This window comes from Solanum tuberosum, unplaced genomic scaffold, assembly GCF_000226075.1.
Source record: "Solanum tuberosum cultivar DM 1-3 516 R44 unplaced genomic scaffold, SolTub_3.0 scf00549, whole genome shotgun sequence".
NCBI lineage: Eukaryota > Viridiplantae > Streptophyta > Magnoliopsida > Solanales > Solanaceae > Solanum > Solanum tuberosum.
The window spans coordinates 153,812-171,220 of record NW_006239490.1 but is presented as its reverse complement, the minus strand read 5'-3'; the positions used below and the strand labels follow the sequence as shown (position 1 = coordinate 171,220).

At 32.3% G+C, this 17,409-nt stretch overlaps 4 protein-coding genes and 1 long non-coding RNA gene across 6 annotated transcripts in view; 4 read left to right on the top strand and 1 right to left on the bottom strand.

Annotated features, from left to right (window-relative positions):
* Positions 1–2,599, top strand: part of LOC102582375 (nudix hydrolase 26, chloroplastic) — a 5,880-nt gene extending 3,281 nt beyond the window's left edge. Inside the window, exons 3-7 of the mRNA XM_006365625.2 lie at positions 1,092–1,184; positions 1,468–1,562; positions 1,805–1,919; positions 2,016–2,117; positions 2,437–2,599. Of these exons, the coding sequence (XP_006365687.1) occupies positions 1,092–1,184; positions 1,468–1,562; positions 1,805–1,919; positions 2,016–2,081 (369 nt within the window). The 3' untranslated portion in view covers positions 2,082–2,117; positions 2,437–2,599. The remainder of the gene's footprint in view (positions 1–1,091; positions 1,185–1,467; positions 1,563–1,804; positions 1,920–2,015; positions 2,118–2,436) is intronic.
* A 1,813-nt stretch (positions 2,600–4,412) lies between these two features.
* On the top strand, positions 4,413–4,684 carry LOC107058627 (uncharacterized). The gene is made up of 2 exons (XR_001472176.1): positions 4,413–4,499; positions 4,601–4,684. It is a non-coding gene; the product is annotated as an uncharacterized lncRNA (long non-coding RNA).
* Positions 4,685–4,898: 214 nt separating this feature from the next.
* On the top strand, positions 4,899–6,798 carry LOC102581516 (inositol oxygenase 2-like). The gene is made up of 8 exons (XM_006365623.1): positions 4,899–5,097; positions 5,181–5,240; positions 5,336–5,388; positions 5,592–5,714; positions 5,819–5,888; positions 6,030–6,108; positions 6,344–6,425; positions 6,585–6,798. Exons 1-8 carry the CDS (start codon positions 4,902–4,904, stop codon positions 6,609–6,611), a joined length of 690 nt encoding a protein of 229 aa, XP_006365685.1. The 5' UTR covers positions 4,899–4,901; the 3' UTR covers positions 6,612–6,798.
* On the bottom strand, positions 6,126–9,395 carry LOC102581849 (uncharacterized). 2 transcript variants are annotated; one of them, XM_006365624.2, is made up of 2 exons: positions 7,280–9,395; positions 6,126–6,353 (listed from the first exon to the last, which is right to left on the bottom strand). In XM_006365624.2, the coding sequence occupies exon 1, from the start codon at positions 9,329–9,331 to the stop codon at positions 7,859–7,861; it is 1,473 nt and encodes a 490-aa protein (XP_006365686.1). In that variant the 5' UTR covers positions 9,332–9,395; the 3' UTR covers positions 6,126–6,353; positions 7,280–7,858. The 2 variants fall into 2 exon arrangements, with proteins under 2 accessions (XP_006365686.1, XP_015160042.1); XM_015304556.1 differs by lacking the exon at positions 6,126–6,353 and adding an exon at positions 6,561–6,645.
* A 341-nt stretch (positions 9,396–9,736) lies between these two features.
* Positions 9,737–10,224, top strand: LOC102585035 (calcium-binding protein CML38-like). The gene has a single exon (XM_015304557.1). The coding sequence runs from the start codon at positions 9,739–9,741 to the stop codon at positions 10,069–10,071; it is 333 nt and encodes a 110-aa protein (XP_015160043.1). The 5' UTR covers positions 9,737–9,738; the 3' UTR covers positions 10,072–10,224.
* Positions 10,225–17,409: the final 7,185 nt, after the last annotated feature.

Sequence of the window (17,409 nt, the reverse complement as noted above, 5' to 3'; positions counted from 1 at the left end):
TCGCTTTGCATGGTGTGGGGCTTGAACCTGCGACCTAAGCCACAAATCCTCCACCTTTTGCCACTTGAGCTAGGCCTTGGGGGCCAATCAAGACACATGTTCAAAAGATGAAAGTTGTGGAAATGAGAATGTTGAGGTGGATGTGTGGGTATACTAGGAGAGATAAGATTAGGAATGAAGATATTTGGGATAAGGTAGGAGTGGCCTCCGTGGTAGATAAAATGAGAGAAGCGAGACTGGGATGATTTGGTCATATGAAGAGGAGAATTGTAGATGCTCCAGTGAGGAGATGTGAGAGGTTGACATCTGGTGATGACGGACATTAGGACAGGTAGAGGTAGATCGAAAGAAGTATTGGGGAAGGTGATTAGACAGGACCTGGCACATCTTGAGCTTACCAAGAACATGACCTTAGATATGAGGGTTTGGAGGTAGCAGAATAGGATAGAAGGCTAGTTGGTAGTTGAGCATTCGTTTGCTTTCCTGCGGGATAAGATTGGTGGTTGTACTTGGGCCTTCTTTCTTACCGGTGGTATTAGCACTATTCTTGTAGTTTCTTGTTTTTCGATTTCGATTATCGTATGTGTTTTTTGTGCTGTGGTTAGCATATGATTTTGTTTGCATTATTGTTCTTTCCGTTGTATGTTGTGACCTGCTCCCATTTCACATTTTGTTGTTACTGCTCTCATTTCCATATTCTCCTTTTCAAACCACCCGGAAATGCTTTATTTTAAGCCGAGGATCTATTAGATATAGCCCCTCTATCTCTATGAGGTAAGGGTAAGGTCTGCATAAACTCTACCCTCCCAAGACCCTACTTGTGGGATTACATTGGATATGTTGTTGTTGTTAAAGATCTCAAGGTTCAGTTCTGATTTGACATTCCTAGAAACCTTCATATGCACTTCCTTTCATTTGACAATATTTGCATGTTCTCTGAAGACGTTAGTTTTTCTCAGATTCAAAGTTTGGTGTTTCTTTTTCTGTAAAATTTAAAATAAAAGAAAAAGTTAGAAGAACTGTGTAACTTTTTCAAAATCTTGGTCTCTGCTATAAAATAAAGAATAACATATCTGGGTTTTTTGAATCAGGGTGGAGTTGATGACAATGAAGATCCAACAAATGCTGCCATCAGGGAATTAAGAGAGGAAACTGGGGTTACTTCAGCAGAAATTGTTGCTGAGGTATGAAAAGTAGATCCTGCTATAATCTTGATTTTGTCGAGTTTTATTTCTTTGGTCCTTCCATTCAAGGCAGGCCAGGAAGAAAGAGGTTTAATCAGCTCACAAAATGGCTGTGGTTATTTAATACTTGGCTTGTTGGGTTGTGATGAGAGTTCCCACAGTTTAAAGTTGGTTTCCCAAAGTTAAAGAAACCCGAGCCTACCAGATCCTTTTTCCGAATTAGATGTGATCTCCTGTTTTGAGTAGTGGTAGGCTGGTTATTGATGTTCTGAATCTAATGTAGGTTCCACATTGGGTAACGTATGATTTCCCTCCAGACGTTAGAGAAAAGCTAAGGCATCAATGGGGATCTGACTGGAAAGGTCAAGCACAAAAGTGGTAGGTGCTTCTAAATCAGCAAAATATACTTGAAACTCTATATTTTGCATTCCTCGATAAACAATCTGTGGGAGAGTGATTGCTTTACAAATTGGTTTTGGCGCACAGGGGGATTCTTGGACATCGTGCTATAAAGTTCCACTGCTTATTCACTGCTTATTTGAGCGTCCGATTGTTTTTCTCTTTTTCGTCTCACTGTTTCCTAATTCAGAATGGTACTGATATACATGGAAAAATTCTAGGTTCTTATTTAAGTTCACTGGAAAGGATGAAGAAATCAACCTTCTTGGGGATGGGACAGAGAAGGCCGAGTTTGGAGAATGGTCATGGATATCACCTGAGCAAGTTATTGAACTTGTGAGTGAACCATTTAGACCTTTGAAGTTTGTCCTAAAACGACTTACGGCTTTAACTCCTATTATTTTGACTTTTATCCAAAAATCTTGTCAACAGGCAGTGGATTTCAAGAAGCCCGTTTACAGGGAAGTTCTATCTGTTTTCTCGCAACATTTCCAGTAGTGAAATTGGTCATTTCTGAAGTACGAAGTTCAAGAGGTCCGTTTATCTTAAACCTTCCTTTATTAGATATTCACTGTTCCGCTGCCATTCTGTTAGCAAATTTGTATTTAAGTCATCATTCTGTCTTCATCATCAAAGCTTCAACCACTCAGGCTGTCAGGCAGGACCTATGAGTACTTCTATCCCATTAATAGAAGCAGTTTTTGCAAAAACGTTCTTGTGTGGGCAGTAATTTGCTGTTGCACGACTTTTGGAGGATTCATATAGCAGACCCGAACTTGTTTGGGACTGAGACATAGTAGTTGTTTTGTAAACTGTATTTTCGTGTTTCTAAATTTCCGTTACATCTTAACAGGTTTTATTTGCCAAAATAATGGCAGGAGGTTCAATATGGTTTTTCAGCATAGCTGGTTTTGGTGAAATAAATATGTAAACTTTGTTCTACTCTGTACAATTATTGATTATGCTGTAACCTCGTTTTCTCTTTATTTTTTATAGAAAAAAGAAATTTTATTACACAGGAAAAAAGGAATGATGAGAATTAAACTTCACTTATTTACCAATTTACGTAATGCATTGTGATTTGTGTCTAAGAAGGGAGAAATGTCCATACTTTAAATTTGTGAAGTTTTATTTTGGGATAATACATATATTTGACCTTAAACTTGGCTTCAAATTTTAACTTTGACCTCCAACTTTCATAGTGCACAAATAGACACTTAAACTTGTATAAAGTTGAACAAATAGACACACATGACCTACATGGCATTTTTTGTCCTACGTGGTGTCCTACGTGTATTGTGCCATGTAGGACTCGTGTGTTTACTTGTTCTACTTTATACAAGTTTAAGTGTCTATTTGTGCACTATGAAAGTTGGAGGTCAAAGTTAAAATTTGAAGCCAAGTTTAAGGTCAAATATATGTATTATCCCAAGGAGAAAAATGATTTTCAGCTATTTCCATTTGGTTAATTTTTTTTCCATAAGAATCCCCAAAAAAATATGTTAGAATCTCAGCTATTTCCCTTTTAGTCACATACTTCTGGATAGTTGAAGAAATTAAATATCAGTCTAAAATGGAGATTTTGGTAAGTTTTAATGTAATAAATGTAGAATAGATGCACTTTAAAGGATAGACATGAATATTATAATTAGGAATAGTTATCCTAATTGATTTTGTTATAGAAAAAATGTTTACATTTACACTATTCCAATAAATGCACACTATTGTTCAACTTACAATAGAAATTTTAATATCTATTTATATTATTCTAATAGAAAATTTAGAAACAATTTTTTTTACAGATAAGATAGAATAATCAACATTAATTTCAAAAGTTAATTAAGATAAATATAATACAATAAACCTTAACCAAATTTTTAGTAGGCAACATAAGGGTGAATCACCAAATTAAATACACAACCTTCCACATTTATTTCATTTCTATTAATTTAAGGATTTAAAGATTTACTTCCAACAGTTAAAAAAAGAAACTTACATTAGCATGACTCATTATGTATTATCTTTTTTAAAAAAATTATCCACACAAAGATGAGTCACCTTTATTTTTACTAATTTTATTACCTAAAAAGGATTTCTTGTTTCACTATAAAAACCATTTTAATTCTCAAAAAATTTTAAACCAGCAAATTCTCATATTTTATTCTCTTGGTTTTTTTTGTGCTTTTTTTCTCAATTCAAAGTCAAACATGACTTTCCTCGTTGCCCAAACTGTTCATGGTATATATATTTTTTTTCTGTTTTTTTATGTCTTATTTGACTTCTTAAATTATATATTCAGTCGTTGTCTATTTGATTTGATGCTTGAACTTGAGATTTTTGATTAAAAATTCATTACTTATTTGAAAAAGTGTTATCAATGTTACTTGACTTCTTAAATTATTTATCTAGTCGTTATCTTTCTGCTTTGATGTTCTAACTTGAAATTTTTGATTAAGAATTTGTTACTACTTGTATTTGAAAAAGTGTTAATTCTCTTTGATATGTCACTAAACATATCAAAATTTGAGTTTTATGAATTTCATTATTCTATCCCTTTAATATTATTAGGTTCTAAAGTTTATAATTGGTACATATTAAATAGATTTTCAATAAGGTATTTAATAAATACGATAAAATTGTACATCCACCCCGGTTTTGTGAATAGAATTTAGCAATTTCCAACATTTTTTTATGATTCGTGATATATATATATGTATTGTTGAGTTATTTTTCTGTTTACAAAAATAGTTTTGTGACTTTTTTTGCGATAAATTGATAGTTAGATGATTATTTGTGAAATAAAGATTTGATATTTCTGTTCTTGATATTGTTAGGAGTAGAAGTGGACAGCAAAAAGGAAAATTCTGATGGTGTATTTGTTGTCCCTGGCAATAATGCATTTGGCAACTCATTCAGGTAATTAATTATAACATTATTTTCACAATCAAGAAATTATACAAAATTTAATATAAGGTATATATACAACTTATTCTAACATTAATTAATGATCAATGCAGGGATTATAGTGCAGAGACTGAACGCCAAAAGATAGTGCGTGAACTCTATCACCAGAGTCACATTAACCAAACATATGATTTTGTAAGATTCCAAACAAATAAACCAAAACAATCTTGGAATTAGAAACATTTTATTGGTACATTGGAAATCGTGCTGAAATAAGTTGCTAGGAGTAAAATCTTCATATCCTTGATCGTATCTTTCCAACTTGGTAGATTTTATTTATGTCTATGACATTTGTTTGCTAGAAAGTCTGCATATTTGATTTTAATGCATGTATATTTTAAACAGGTGAAAAAGATGAGAGAAGAATATGGGAAGGTGAATAAAGTGGAGATGAGTATATGGGAATGTTGTGAACTTTTGAATGAAGTTGTGGATGATAGTGATCCTGATTTGGATGAACCACAAATTGAGCATTTGTTGCAAACTGCTGAAGCTATTAGAAAGGATTATCCTAATGAAGATTGGTTACACTTAACTGGACTAATTCATGGTTTGTTAGAAGAAAAGAATATCAATTTTATTAAAAATTTATATGGGTTTAAAAGGATTAATATTTTGTCCAAAATGTTGTAGATCTTGGCAAAGTTCTTTTGCTTCCTAGCTTTGGAGGGCTTCCTCAGTGGGCTGTTGTTGGTAAGATTTTCGTTTCGGGAACTCTTTCATTCCAACTTTTTGTGTGGCGTATTTAAGATAGACAAAATTAAAGGCCGTTTTGATATATTTTACAGGTGACACATTCCCCCTTGGTTGTGCTTTTGATGAATCAATTGTGCTTCATGAGGTGTTTTTCTTCTTCTTGAGTTTTGCTTTTTTCCTTACTAGACCCGAGGATCTCTTAGAAATAACCTCTCTATTTTGTACAAGGTAGTGGTAAGGCTGTGTACAAACCACTTTCCTCAGACCCTACTCATGGGATTACAGTGGGTTCGTTGATGTTGTTATGAAGTTTCATTCTTCTTATTACTCAAATTGTCTATTATGCAGCAATTGAAGGGAAACCCTGATAATAACAATCCAACTTACAACACAAAATATGGAGTTTATTCTGAAGGATGTGGGCTTAATAATGTGGTGATGTCTTGGGGCCATGATGACTATATGTACTTGGTATGCACTTTTTCTTCATATTCAGAATTAAAAAACTTTCAAATTTGATCAAAATAAATGGAGAGTTATATCTGATTTATCATAATGTGTGTGTAATTATGCAGGTGGCTAAGGCAAATAAAACTACTCTTCCATCTGCTGCATTGTTCATCATCCGATATCATTCTTTTTATCGTAAGCAATATATAATTAACTCGTTTTTGTTTTTGTTTTCAACAACGTACCTAGTGTAATGATGTATGCAAACCTTACCCCTACGACTTGACGGATATAATGGTTAAACTTTATTGCTAATCTTGAACTGTTGTTATGTAGCTTTGCATAAGTCAGGGGCATATACTCACTTGATGAATGAGGAGGATCATGAAAACCTGAAATGGCTTCAAATCTTCAGGTAAGTTTTTTTTTTTTCAATTACATAATTTGTATTTCTGCTTGCTTCTTGGTTTGAAGGGAGTCTTGTAGCAACGGTAAAGTTGTTTACGTGTAGACTGCCTACATCACACTCTTTAGGATTGCGGCTCTTTGCTTAGTACACCGAGCTGCCCTTTTACTTGCTTCTCTTGATGACCTTTTCAGAATTAACTGTTGAGAATATGGTTTGACTGAATAATTGTGTATATTGACAGCAAATATGATCTGTATAGCAAGAGCAATGTTAGGATTGATGTGGAGAAAGTGAAACCTTACTACATGTCCCTCATTGAGAAGGTAAATTTTCATTTGCCTTTAGTTGAGTAAAGAGCAAATACTTTTATACTATAACTCCTCAATCCGAAGTAAGTTGGAATCAGCTATATGAAACCTCACCATTCCATACAATCTTTTCGTTCTGCTTTACTGAACTAACGTCAAACATTTTGATTGCAGTATTTCCCAGCCAAGTTGAAGTGGTGAAATCTTCTAATTAGAGCAGCTATGAAACAAGATGCTTGTGGATACAAAACAACAAGATTCAGGAACTAGTTATGGGATTTTATTTGTGCATTTTTTTCCTTTTTCTTGGGGTGGGGTGGGGTAGGGTATGGTGTTCCATTATGCTGTTCCTAATGTTTCATAAATAAAAGAGTTTATTTGTTGAAAATGCATTTGACTTTTATTCAATTATTGTGATGACACAAACTATATCTCCTCTTTGGGAAATTGCTGTGAAAATGCATAGAAATGCAAACATATACAACAAACAACATACCCAGTATAATCCCACAAGTAGTGTCTAGAGAGGGTAGAGTGTACGCAGACCTTACCCCTACCTTGGGAGATAGAGAGGTTGTCTCCAATAGACCCTCGACAAGAATGCAAGGATATCTAAGATAAAATCATCACAGCTAGAAGGAACTTTGAAACAAAAGAAAGAGTATGTCTCTCTATATCAAAGCAAGACATTCTTAACTGGCTTGAAAATAACAAGTAAATTTGTATCATCAACTCAACTTGCTTTGACATTGGCAGCTCATTATCTGTTCAAACTCATTGTACTGACTTATATAATAAACTAAACGGGCAAAAAATTGCTGGTTTAGTGAATGAAGCAAACTGGACAGTGTTGAGGTTTCATAGCTTACCTCCTTCAATAGTTGCTACTTGTGGTCCATCAGTGTTGGATGTGATTAAGTTTGCCCTTTAATGCTGTTACCTCATTCCGTAGTTGATACTCGCGGTCCATCGGAGACATATCTTTCCTCTAATACTACTCGAAAGTCCAAACCAACAATACACATCATAACAATTGATATAACTCTAAGCTTTAAAATAGACATTTGTTGTTGATATTCATCACAAGAACATAACTGGATTACCAACACAGTTCTGTTTTAGCAGAGAAATGTATGTACTTTACTGCAACTCCATTTAAGAACACATAAGAGTGTTGATAAGTCTATCCAGTTAATTGATTCTCAGGATACCTTCCGATGCATTGTCCCCTATTACAACCTCTTTTCACTCCAAATTCAGATTCATCCGCTTCCAGAACTTTGTCGTCTCCATCTATCAAGTAAAATCGTTCTTCAACTTACGCATAGGAAAACTGGGATAAAGTCTACCAGAGTTAATAATCCTTGAAGAAACAGTGACTAAAAAACTGTTACTACTGCAGTAAAATGTACAATCCACTCTTCTCGATCCTAAAGAGAACATAACTATCATTGTGTATGATCAATAATGTGTTCAATATGATCACTAACTATGCCAGCAACAACCTTAGGAGAAAACCTACTCATCATATCATCCCTTGCCTGCTTACCTCTAGCCTTGGCTTCCTCATGATTTCCCATTACATGCCTCATTAGCATTTGCAGCTTATTAACCGAAGGTTCAGCCCATAAATGTCCCTTAAATGGACCTTCTGTGACTTCACTCATGCTATCGACAGGCAATGGGTAGCTATTATCTTCTGTCATGAATTCAGTTGGTCCTGACCAATTTGTAGCAATCACTGGCAAAGTCATTGCCATTGCCTCCACAATAGGCCTACCCCAACCTTCACCTCTAGATGGCAAAACAAATGCATTAGCAGCCTTGTATAGCCTAGGCATATCAACCTGAGCTATGTGTTCGTCGATTACATATACTCTAGCCCAACCATCTTTCGGTTCTTCCAAATCCAATTTCTCCACATATTCAACAATCTTGTTACCAAAATCCCTATCAGAATGATACGGATTCGTTAACAGATACAAAACCACATCATCACCTCCCGAAAACTCCTTCAAGTAAGACCTCAACAAACTATCCCACCCTTTCCTATATTCCCACTTGAAAATACTCAAGAATACAAACTTTTCTCCATTTGAAAATGACCCCATCACTGAATTCCCTAGTGACCCTAAATCCAATGCCTCATACTTAACTGGATCAAAAAAATCAAGATCAACAGGCTGAACAATCTTGACAATTTTCAATGGATCAACCCCACTTTCAGTAAAGGTTTTCACATGAAAATCAGTAGGAACCCAAACAAAATCCAAAAGATTACACCTTTTTACATGTTCATCATTAACTCTATCAGTCTCAAACATGGTCCTTCCAACTACAGCCTTAAAATGACCATAACCAATAGGTGGACATGGAAGTGTATCAAAAAGTGGAGGATACCAAGCACCAGGTTCACTATGACAAACAACAACAGTCTCATTCAACTTACATTCTCTATGGTAAAGCTCAATAGCCAAATTTCTCATATCTAAAGGTAAACCCTCCCAAAATTCAAGATTTTCAAGATCCCCATGTTGCTCAATTTTCAAATTAAAGATTGGATTTTTATTCATTGAGTAATCATGTAAAGCTAAAATGTATGACCAAGCTTCTGAGCTGTACCCACCTCCTGAAAGAAATGGAGCCATCCATAGAACACAATAAGGGGCTGTGTAAATGGGATTTCTTGAAATTTGTTTCTGAACTGTTGGATTCAGCAAATTTGATCTGAGAAAAAAGAATTTCTTGAACTGATCTGTTTTGCTAATACTGAATGAAATTGCTGATAGGAGTACCAAGATTGATAGAAGATAAAAGGGTTTGAGTTTTCCGATGAAAGGAATATTCCGTCCGGGTGACGGCGGCGGTGGCGGAGGTGGCGGCGGGAGGTGGCCGGAATCTAGTCTTTCGGCGGAATGCATAATCAGAATGGAGATAGAGAGCGCCGTGTTTGAGCAAAACTAAATAACTTTATGTTTTTAGTTGATTTTTAATAACAAGGACTATGAGAATTTTTATGTTTTTTCGATTTTCTTTTATTACTAGTATAATATCCCGTGTAAATACGGACTGGGAACCTAAATAAGCCACAAAAACATAAAAGTGACCAAAATAAGCCATTATTTTAGAAAGTAACTAAAATAGGCTTAGTGGAAGAAAAAATTCCACTTTATCTAATATTTTAAACGTTTTTCGTTAGTCTCATAACGTGTATATTTTAATATATAACGGAATTATTTTCTACACTTTATAAAATGGAACTATTTCTTACACTTTATAAAGTGGAACTTTTTCTTACACTTTATAAAGTGGAACTTTTTGGAGATGCATGAAGGCGGTAGGAGGTGAACTGACGATGGAGGAGGCGGAGATGGCTGTGAGGCTATCGGATTCTGATGGGGACGGGTTGTTAGGGTTGGAGGATTTTACGAAGTTAATGGAAGGAATGGAGGAAGAGAGGAATAAAGAGAGTGAGTTGATGGGAGCATTTGGAATGTATGAAATGGAAGGATACATTACTCCTAAGAGCTTGAAGATGATGTTGAGTCGACTCGGCGAGTCAACCTCCATTGATAAATGCAAGGTTATGATAAGGAGATTTGATATCAATGGAGATGGAGTTCTTAGCTTTGATGAGTTTAAAATTATGATGACAAGTTAAGAAGAGTTTAGAGAGAAATATTTGTGTAAATATGATTCTTGAGATCAAATAATTCATTGAGATTTTTTCATTTCATATTTGTAAAGTTACTCCCTCCATATTTTATGAATTGGAGCACGTATTACTTCTTTGTTTATTAAATTATTCATCGAACGAGGTGTTTAATTACTATCGTTACGCATTCTTTCTTGATATTATATTGACCTATCTTACTCAAATATCTTTAATTTCCCCTTATTTACATCAAATTTACCACCTCACTATTAAATTTGGAATAGTTTTACACTCTTCCAGTGTCCTAGCTATCCTTGCCCAACAAGAAAAACAAACAAATTCAAGCCAAGTGTAGTCTTACTAAAAGTAGAAGTAGAAACTCAAAGAGAACTTACATTATAGATGAAAGAAAGGACACTATTTTGGATATATATGCCATAAAAGGTAAGTAGTGTATATATTAGGGCGGTCAAATGAACAGGTTAAGCTGAATTTAAGGATGTTAAAATGAGTTGAACTAATAAATGAACAGGTCATTAACGGACTGGGAACCTAAATAAGCCACAAAAACATAAAAGTGACCAAAATAAGCCACTACTTTAGGAAGTAACTAAAATAGGCTTAGTGGAAGAAAAAATTCCACTTTATCTAATATTCTAAACGTTTTCCGTTAGTCTCATAACGTGTATATTTTAATATATAACGGAACTATTTCCTACACTTTATAAAATGGAACTATTTCTTACACTTTATAAAGTGGAACTTTTTATTACACTTTTTATAAAGTGGATGGACATTGACCGATAAAGGAGAACGTTGTTGACTAGTCTTAGGCTCCTTCCTAACATAGATTTCAAGTATTGTTAACTTGATTTGATCTATGTAGTCATCTGGAACCCTCAAAAAGTCGGTCACGATTCGTAATTATAGATAATCCACTCTCCAAATTTTACTTGTCCTTGTGAGAAAAATGAAGTAGGGTATTTTACGACTATAATCAAATTATAAACAGTACTGTTTATACTCATTCTTTTATAAATTGATGAAAGAAATTTATGATATCGGACATTAATTGAATATTGGAGGATTTTTCAGAATAAAAAAATAAAAATACATAGTGTAATAATTTTTTCCGTTTTTATGATATGTCAAATCAATATAATTGTATGACAAACACTGCAAAAGAGATAAAAACGTGAAAATATTTCTCTTTGTAAAGTGGAATTTTCTCTTCCACTTTGTAAAGTGTAAGATTTTCTTCCACTTTATAAAGTGTAAGAAAAAGTTCCACTTTATAAAGTGTAAAAAATAGTTCCATTTTATAAAGTGTAGAAAATAATTCCGTTATATATTAAAATATACACGTTATGAGACTAACGGAAAACGTTTAGAATATTAGATAAAGTGGAATTTTTTCTTCCACTAAGCCTATTTTAGTTACTTCCTAAAGTAGTGGCTTATTTTGGTCACTTTTATGTTTTTGTGGCTTATTTAGGTTTCCAGTCCTGTAAATACAGACCCAATATATGTTATTTTATTTATCTCACTTTAATATCTTGAATAGTTAATTATTATGTTTTATAGTACTTTTAATGTAAATAGCAAATAATATATGTTACTCTCCCAATTTTTATGTTAGCACGTATGAAATTTCGAGAGTCAACTAAATTTTAATATGTTTTTTAAGTTGTTAATATATTGTGATTTTATAAGACTATATTTTCGTAATTTTTAAATACATAACATACTTAAAAAAAAAGTAAGACAAATAAATTAAAACGGAGAAGGTACTAAATATATAAATAAAAGAAATTGAAGTAGAAGGACAAATCGGAGAATTCTCTGACTGATCCTAAGCAACCCAATATTTGTTGCTCCATTTGTCTTAATTTATGTGGCTATCTTCCCATTTTTAAATAGTTTAAGTTGTTAATTATTGTAATTTGTTGTATTTTTTTTTATGTAATTTAAAATAACATGTTATTTCATATTGTATCAATTTATGTGGCACATGTAAAAAAAAATTAGTAAATAATTTTTTTAATATGCTCTTAAAATATTTTAATTTGTTATTTATTGTAATTTATAAAGTAATATTTTTCATAATTTAAATATATAACATACTAAAAATAAAAGCAAGACAAAAAAATTGAAACATAATTATTAAATGTAAATAGTGGAAATAATTGGATAGTAATAATAGGCGAGGAGCTTAGGGAATGATTAAGCAATTTATTTAATTCCAGTCATATAAAATCTAGCAAATACTCACTAGTTTATGGAAAAATTGATATGTCCCTATCAGACGAGCTTCTTGAAAAATAGACAAGTTACTGACAATGCTATCACCGTACAAGAAATCATTAACCACTTCAAAAAAAAATGAAAGGGAAACTTGGTAACCTCATTATGAAAATTGACCTTGAAAAGGTTTTCGAAAAATTCGAATGGTCTTTTATAAAATTCACTCTTCATTACTTTAAATTTTCGCTTAATATTATAAACTTTATAATGTCTTGCATATGCACAAGTAATGTCTCCATCCTTATAAATGGGTCAAGAACTGAGTTTTTTAAACCATCAAGAAAACTTAAACAAAGAGATCTCATGTCGATGTATATCTTTATTCTATGTATAGAAGTTTTATCTCATAATATTAATCAAGTCATCGATGCAAAATTTTTGAATCCCATAAAATTTCGATGTATGGTCCCTTCCTTTTTCACTTATTCTTTGCCGATGACTTAGTCCTAATGTCTAAAGCAACCCTGAATGATTGTAAACCAATCAAAGACACCTTTGAGAATTTTTGTGAATGGTCTATACAAAATATCAATAACCTTAAATCAAAAATTATTTTCTCTAATAACTGCTCCCAAAATATTAAGGACGTAATATCAAATCATATGAATATAAAGTCGAGCGAGTCCTTGGGAAAATATCTTGGCTTTCCAATTTTCCATAAAAGACCTTTGAAAAGGGACTACCAATTCATCTTGGATAACCTGCAGGCAAAACTTACATGATGGAAAACCAGATTCTTGAATATTGCAGGACGCACAACACTAGTCAAATTTTCCCTTAATAACATTCCGTCTCATGTTATGCAATATATAAAATTACCTAATAACATCTCCAAATAAATTGATCGCTTACAACGAAAATTTATATGGGATACTACCAACTTTAAAAGGAAATTACATCTCCTAAATTGGGATACAATTACTAGGCCTAATGGGGGGAGGAGGTTTAGGAATCCAAAAGTGTAAGTTAAAAAATGATGCCTTATTTTCAAAACTAGCCTGGAGGCTGGAGAATTTATAAGAATCCCGCAACTTTGTGGGCTGCCCTCCTTATTATTAATAAATATACCAGGAATACAAATCTTAACCCTATAGATAATCATCTAAAAACCACTAGCAGTACTTGGAAAAATATTATTTTAGGTTGGAAATTTTGTAAAGAATGTACTATTTGGGATTTAGGTAATGACAAAAACATAACTTATGAGTGACATTATTGTTGATGGATCTTGGAACCAAAACAGAATGAGTGAACTCTTGCTACCAAATGTAGTAAAATCTAAATTGACTCTATTCAAAAAATAATCTCTTAATCATTATTACGATACATTTTTCATAATAGTGCATTCTTCCAAAATTCTGAATACACCTCTAATTGACTAACTGACTAAGGAGGAGGAGCAGAAAAATGAGCCTATGAAGTGTGCTTCAAATATTTGTGGTTCCTTCACTCTTTTGACAATTAGTGTCTAATTCCTCTATTGATCCACGATTTCATGGTGTATCAAAGTAATTTAATCATAGTATCGAATTATTTATTAATTTATTTTATTGCTTAAAACTTTATATCTTCTATATTTTGGCTATATTTTAAAAATTATTTATATTGTAAATTTAAAAAAAAAATTGTATATAGATATAGTCATATAGATCAATATTTTTTCTTATTGCTTGTGATTTTTATGACTTTCCTCAATTCAAATTACTTGGCTTCAGAACTAGGTCATGACATTAATCCCAAATTTCAACAAAAAAAAAATAGAAAGAGAGAGCGATGCAATTACAAATACAAGAAAATTTGAAATCAAAATATAACTTTTTAATTAATCTTTTATTCTTTTTTAAAACAGACTATTTTTTTGTAATAATAACTAAGTAAGAGGATGACAAGATATATTGATGGTGCAAATACAAGTAGAATGTCCTAGGCCTTCATCATCACACCTTGATCCCACTACATGTTGTCCATAACGTTGTTTACAAAATATTCCATAAATGCAAATAATGAGAAAAATAGAATAGCGAAAAGATCGCACCAAAATTTTCCATTGAATAAATTTGTGGTGAATAAAGTAGTCACTCTACCTTTCTTTTATAATGGTAGAACCTCAAAGATTATAGTAACAAAGAAAATTCATAGTAAGTATCTTCTTAATGGAAATTTTTTAATTAACTTACCAATTGAGAAAGATTTACTTTTGAAGTCAATATATATGAAGAATATGGAAAACTATTAATTGTAACAACAAATATATACATATGAATAATATGGAAAACTATTAATTGTAGAACCAAATTTTAGGTGTACAAAGTATAATTTATGTTAGATTATACTTAGATTTGTTGCTACAATTAATAATAATTGTTCAAAGAATAATTTATTGTAGCAACAATATGAAGAATATTGAAAACTATTAATTGTAACAACAAATCTTATGTGTACATAGTATAATTTATTTTAGATTATACTTTTTCATAAGAATCACAAATTTGAGGGGTATACCAAGTCTTTTTCCCTTGTAAAAAATAATAGATTTTTTGAAAAACACTTTTGAAAAAATATTTCTTAAAAATAAGTTAATTTTAAAAGTTTTATGAAATATGCTTTAAAGAAGCAATTATTTAAAAATTTGGCCAAACACTAATTTGCTCAAAAGTGCTTTTTAAAATTCGAAGAAGGGCCTTAAATATCTTTAAACTATTGAAATTGGTACAAAAATACCATTTGTTATGATATTGCCTACAAAATGCTCTTGAAGTTAATCTTTGTAGCCCTTTTATATCCTTATCATAAACGACCGTATTAATTAAATCAATTAGTCTTCTCATTTAATACAAGAACCATCTAATTCGTTTTAGTAAAAAAGACAAGCCTACAAAAACAATACTTTAAATTAGTCAAAATAAATATACTTTGGTGTAAGAAAAAATAAATTAATGAATCATATAGGAAATATTTTCATCAAATTCCTTGGAAAGAAAGCCATAACAAAAGGAATGGAGGTGTAAAGAAGTTCCTCATTAGTTTTACATTGATTCAAGTATGTTATGTATATTGTAATTTTACTTTTTTTTGGAAAATCATTTTGAAATGTCAAAAATATTTTTACAATTAAGTAAAAATACTTGATTAAGTAAATAAGGTGAGCAAGCATTAAAAGTTAGTTTTTTTTAACAAAGTAAAAGTAAAAGTGAGAGACAACGAAATAAGGGGAAAATTCAACTAAGTTAAAATCTAATATTAGAGTCTAAACATGCAATTACAATCCAAGCAATAAATTACAAAAGAAGTGAATCACATTCTGGCTTTTACCAAAAATGATAAATTCTGAAATCTAAGGTTTTGGGCCAAAGTGTGGCTGCATTTCGGCTTTCCTAGCCCACTCTGCCTTTTGTATATCAAAATGTATACATTTATTATATATCAACTCCCTCCACCTGTATATTAGCTTCTCTTTCCGCTTAGAAGAGGCAGATTCGAATAAGATGCATGCAAGCTGAAATGGAAGAGTCCAAATGGACTCATTCGAAGGAGTTCATGCCGTGAAAGGAAATAAAATTCAGTAGCATATTGCAGCGTAAAGGTTAAATAAGTTGAAAGAAACATATGGTCATTTGATAGGGAAGATGTAAGGGACTCAGATTTCAAAGGAAGCAAAGACGAATAAGTGATAATTAATAGTATTATCATATATTTAGGAAGTCTAACTGTTCTTAGGAAGTGAAGCTCTTAGGAAGTCTAACTGTTCTGTTTGTAGTTCCCGCGCCACCAACACTGAGTTGGAATGAACTAATAGATTTTCCTGGATCTTGCACCAGCGAGTTGATTACTCCTCCCTTGCTGCAATTTGCACTCTGTTGATTGTACAGAGTTCCTCGCAGTAAATCATCCCTCTTGCTACAGTGAGGAATAATATTATATCCACTAAACTTGGAGCAATCTCCTTGCTCTGTCGTTTCACCTCCTATCATGCTCCATATTACTTCTTTCCTTGCCCATGTCCATCCCAACGTCCAGCCCGTTGGGTTATGAAGGTGATTATAGCGTCATGCGAAAGCTTACAATTGTGAATCATATGAGGATAAATTAGACGACACATAAAACTATACTAAAAGAAATATATTATTATATGATATGACCAATTGACCTACATAATTAAAAACTAATCAAAAGCATAGAAACTGTAGAGAGAAAATCTCCCCATAAACAAAACTCTTGAATGTCTACATTGTGGATGCTATTGTGTTATGCTGTGAGAATAGGGATCTTCAATTTATAGATCTCCAAACTTTTCCTCTAAGGAAAAAATAAATCAAATATAAAGAAAAATATATTTTCCTTTCATGAAAAGTAAAAACATTTATGATAATGTTTTGTCTCTTCTTTTAGGAAAAAATAAACTTCAAATATGGTAAGAAAATCATGGCAAAACTCTAACAAATCACCATTTTGGCTGGATTTTCTTGACAAAACTTGTCTGCCTTCTTCATATGCTTGATAATCTTGTTCTTTACAAAATCTTCATATTCACTGTTGCTTACCATGATTTAAAAATTGATATGGGTTAAAAATTGAAGCATTGTGTTAAAAGTTATGAGCATGGTTGAAAGTAGAGCTCATGCGTTAAAAGTAATATGCATGAGTTGAAAGTGGATCTCATGCGTTAAAAATAAGACGCATGAGTTAAAAGTGAAACTCATGCGTTAAAAGTAAAATGAATTGAGTTAAAAGTGAAGCCCGAACATTAAAAGTTTGTTAGGGTTGAAGTTGATTTTGTTTTAAAGGATAGAGCAGCATGATTGTTGTTGAAAATATATTTGAAAATTTTCTCCACATGTAGTAGCACAAAATTTTCATTATCATCACGTTGATTGCAAACTGATTTGAAACCACTTGAACCTGTCTTCAAACTCATTCTATTGGATCATTAAACCATGTGCTCTAATACCACTTGTTGGGTTATGAAGGTGATTATGACGTCATGCGGAAGCTTACAATTGCAAATCATATGAGGATAAATTAGACGACACATAAAACTAT

Excerpts from the sequence above, each read along its gene's own strand:
- LOC102581516 (XM_006365623.1), top strand. The coding sequence starts at position 4,902 with ATGAGAGAAGAATATGGGAAGGTGAATAAAGTGGAGATGAGTATATGG. Across the intron at positions 6,109-6,343 it reads AAATGGCTTCAAATCTTCAG|CAAATATGATCTGTATAGCA; the intron begins GTAAGTTTTTTT and ends GTATATTGACAG. Across the intron at positions 6,426-6,584 it reads ACATGTCCCTCATTGAGAAG|TATTTCCCAGCCAAGTTGAA; the intron begins GTAAATTTTCAT and ends TTTTGATTGCAG.
- LOC102581849 (XM_006365624.2), bottom strand. The coding sequence starts at position 9,331 with ATGCATTCCGCCGAAAGACTAGATTCCGGCCACCTCCCGCCGCCACCT.
- LOC102585035 (XM_015304557.1), top strand. The coding sequence starts at position 9,739 with ATGAAGGCGGTAGGAGGTGAACTGACGATGGAGGAGGCGGAGATGGCT.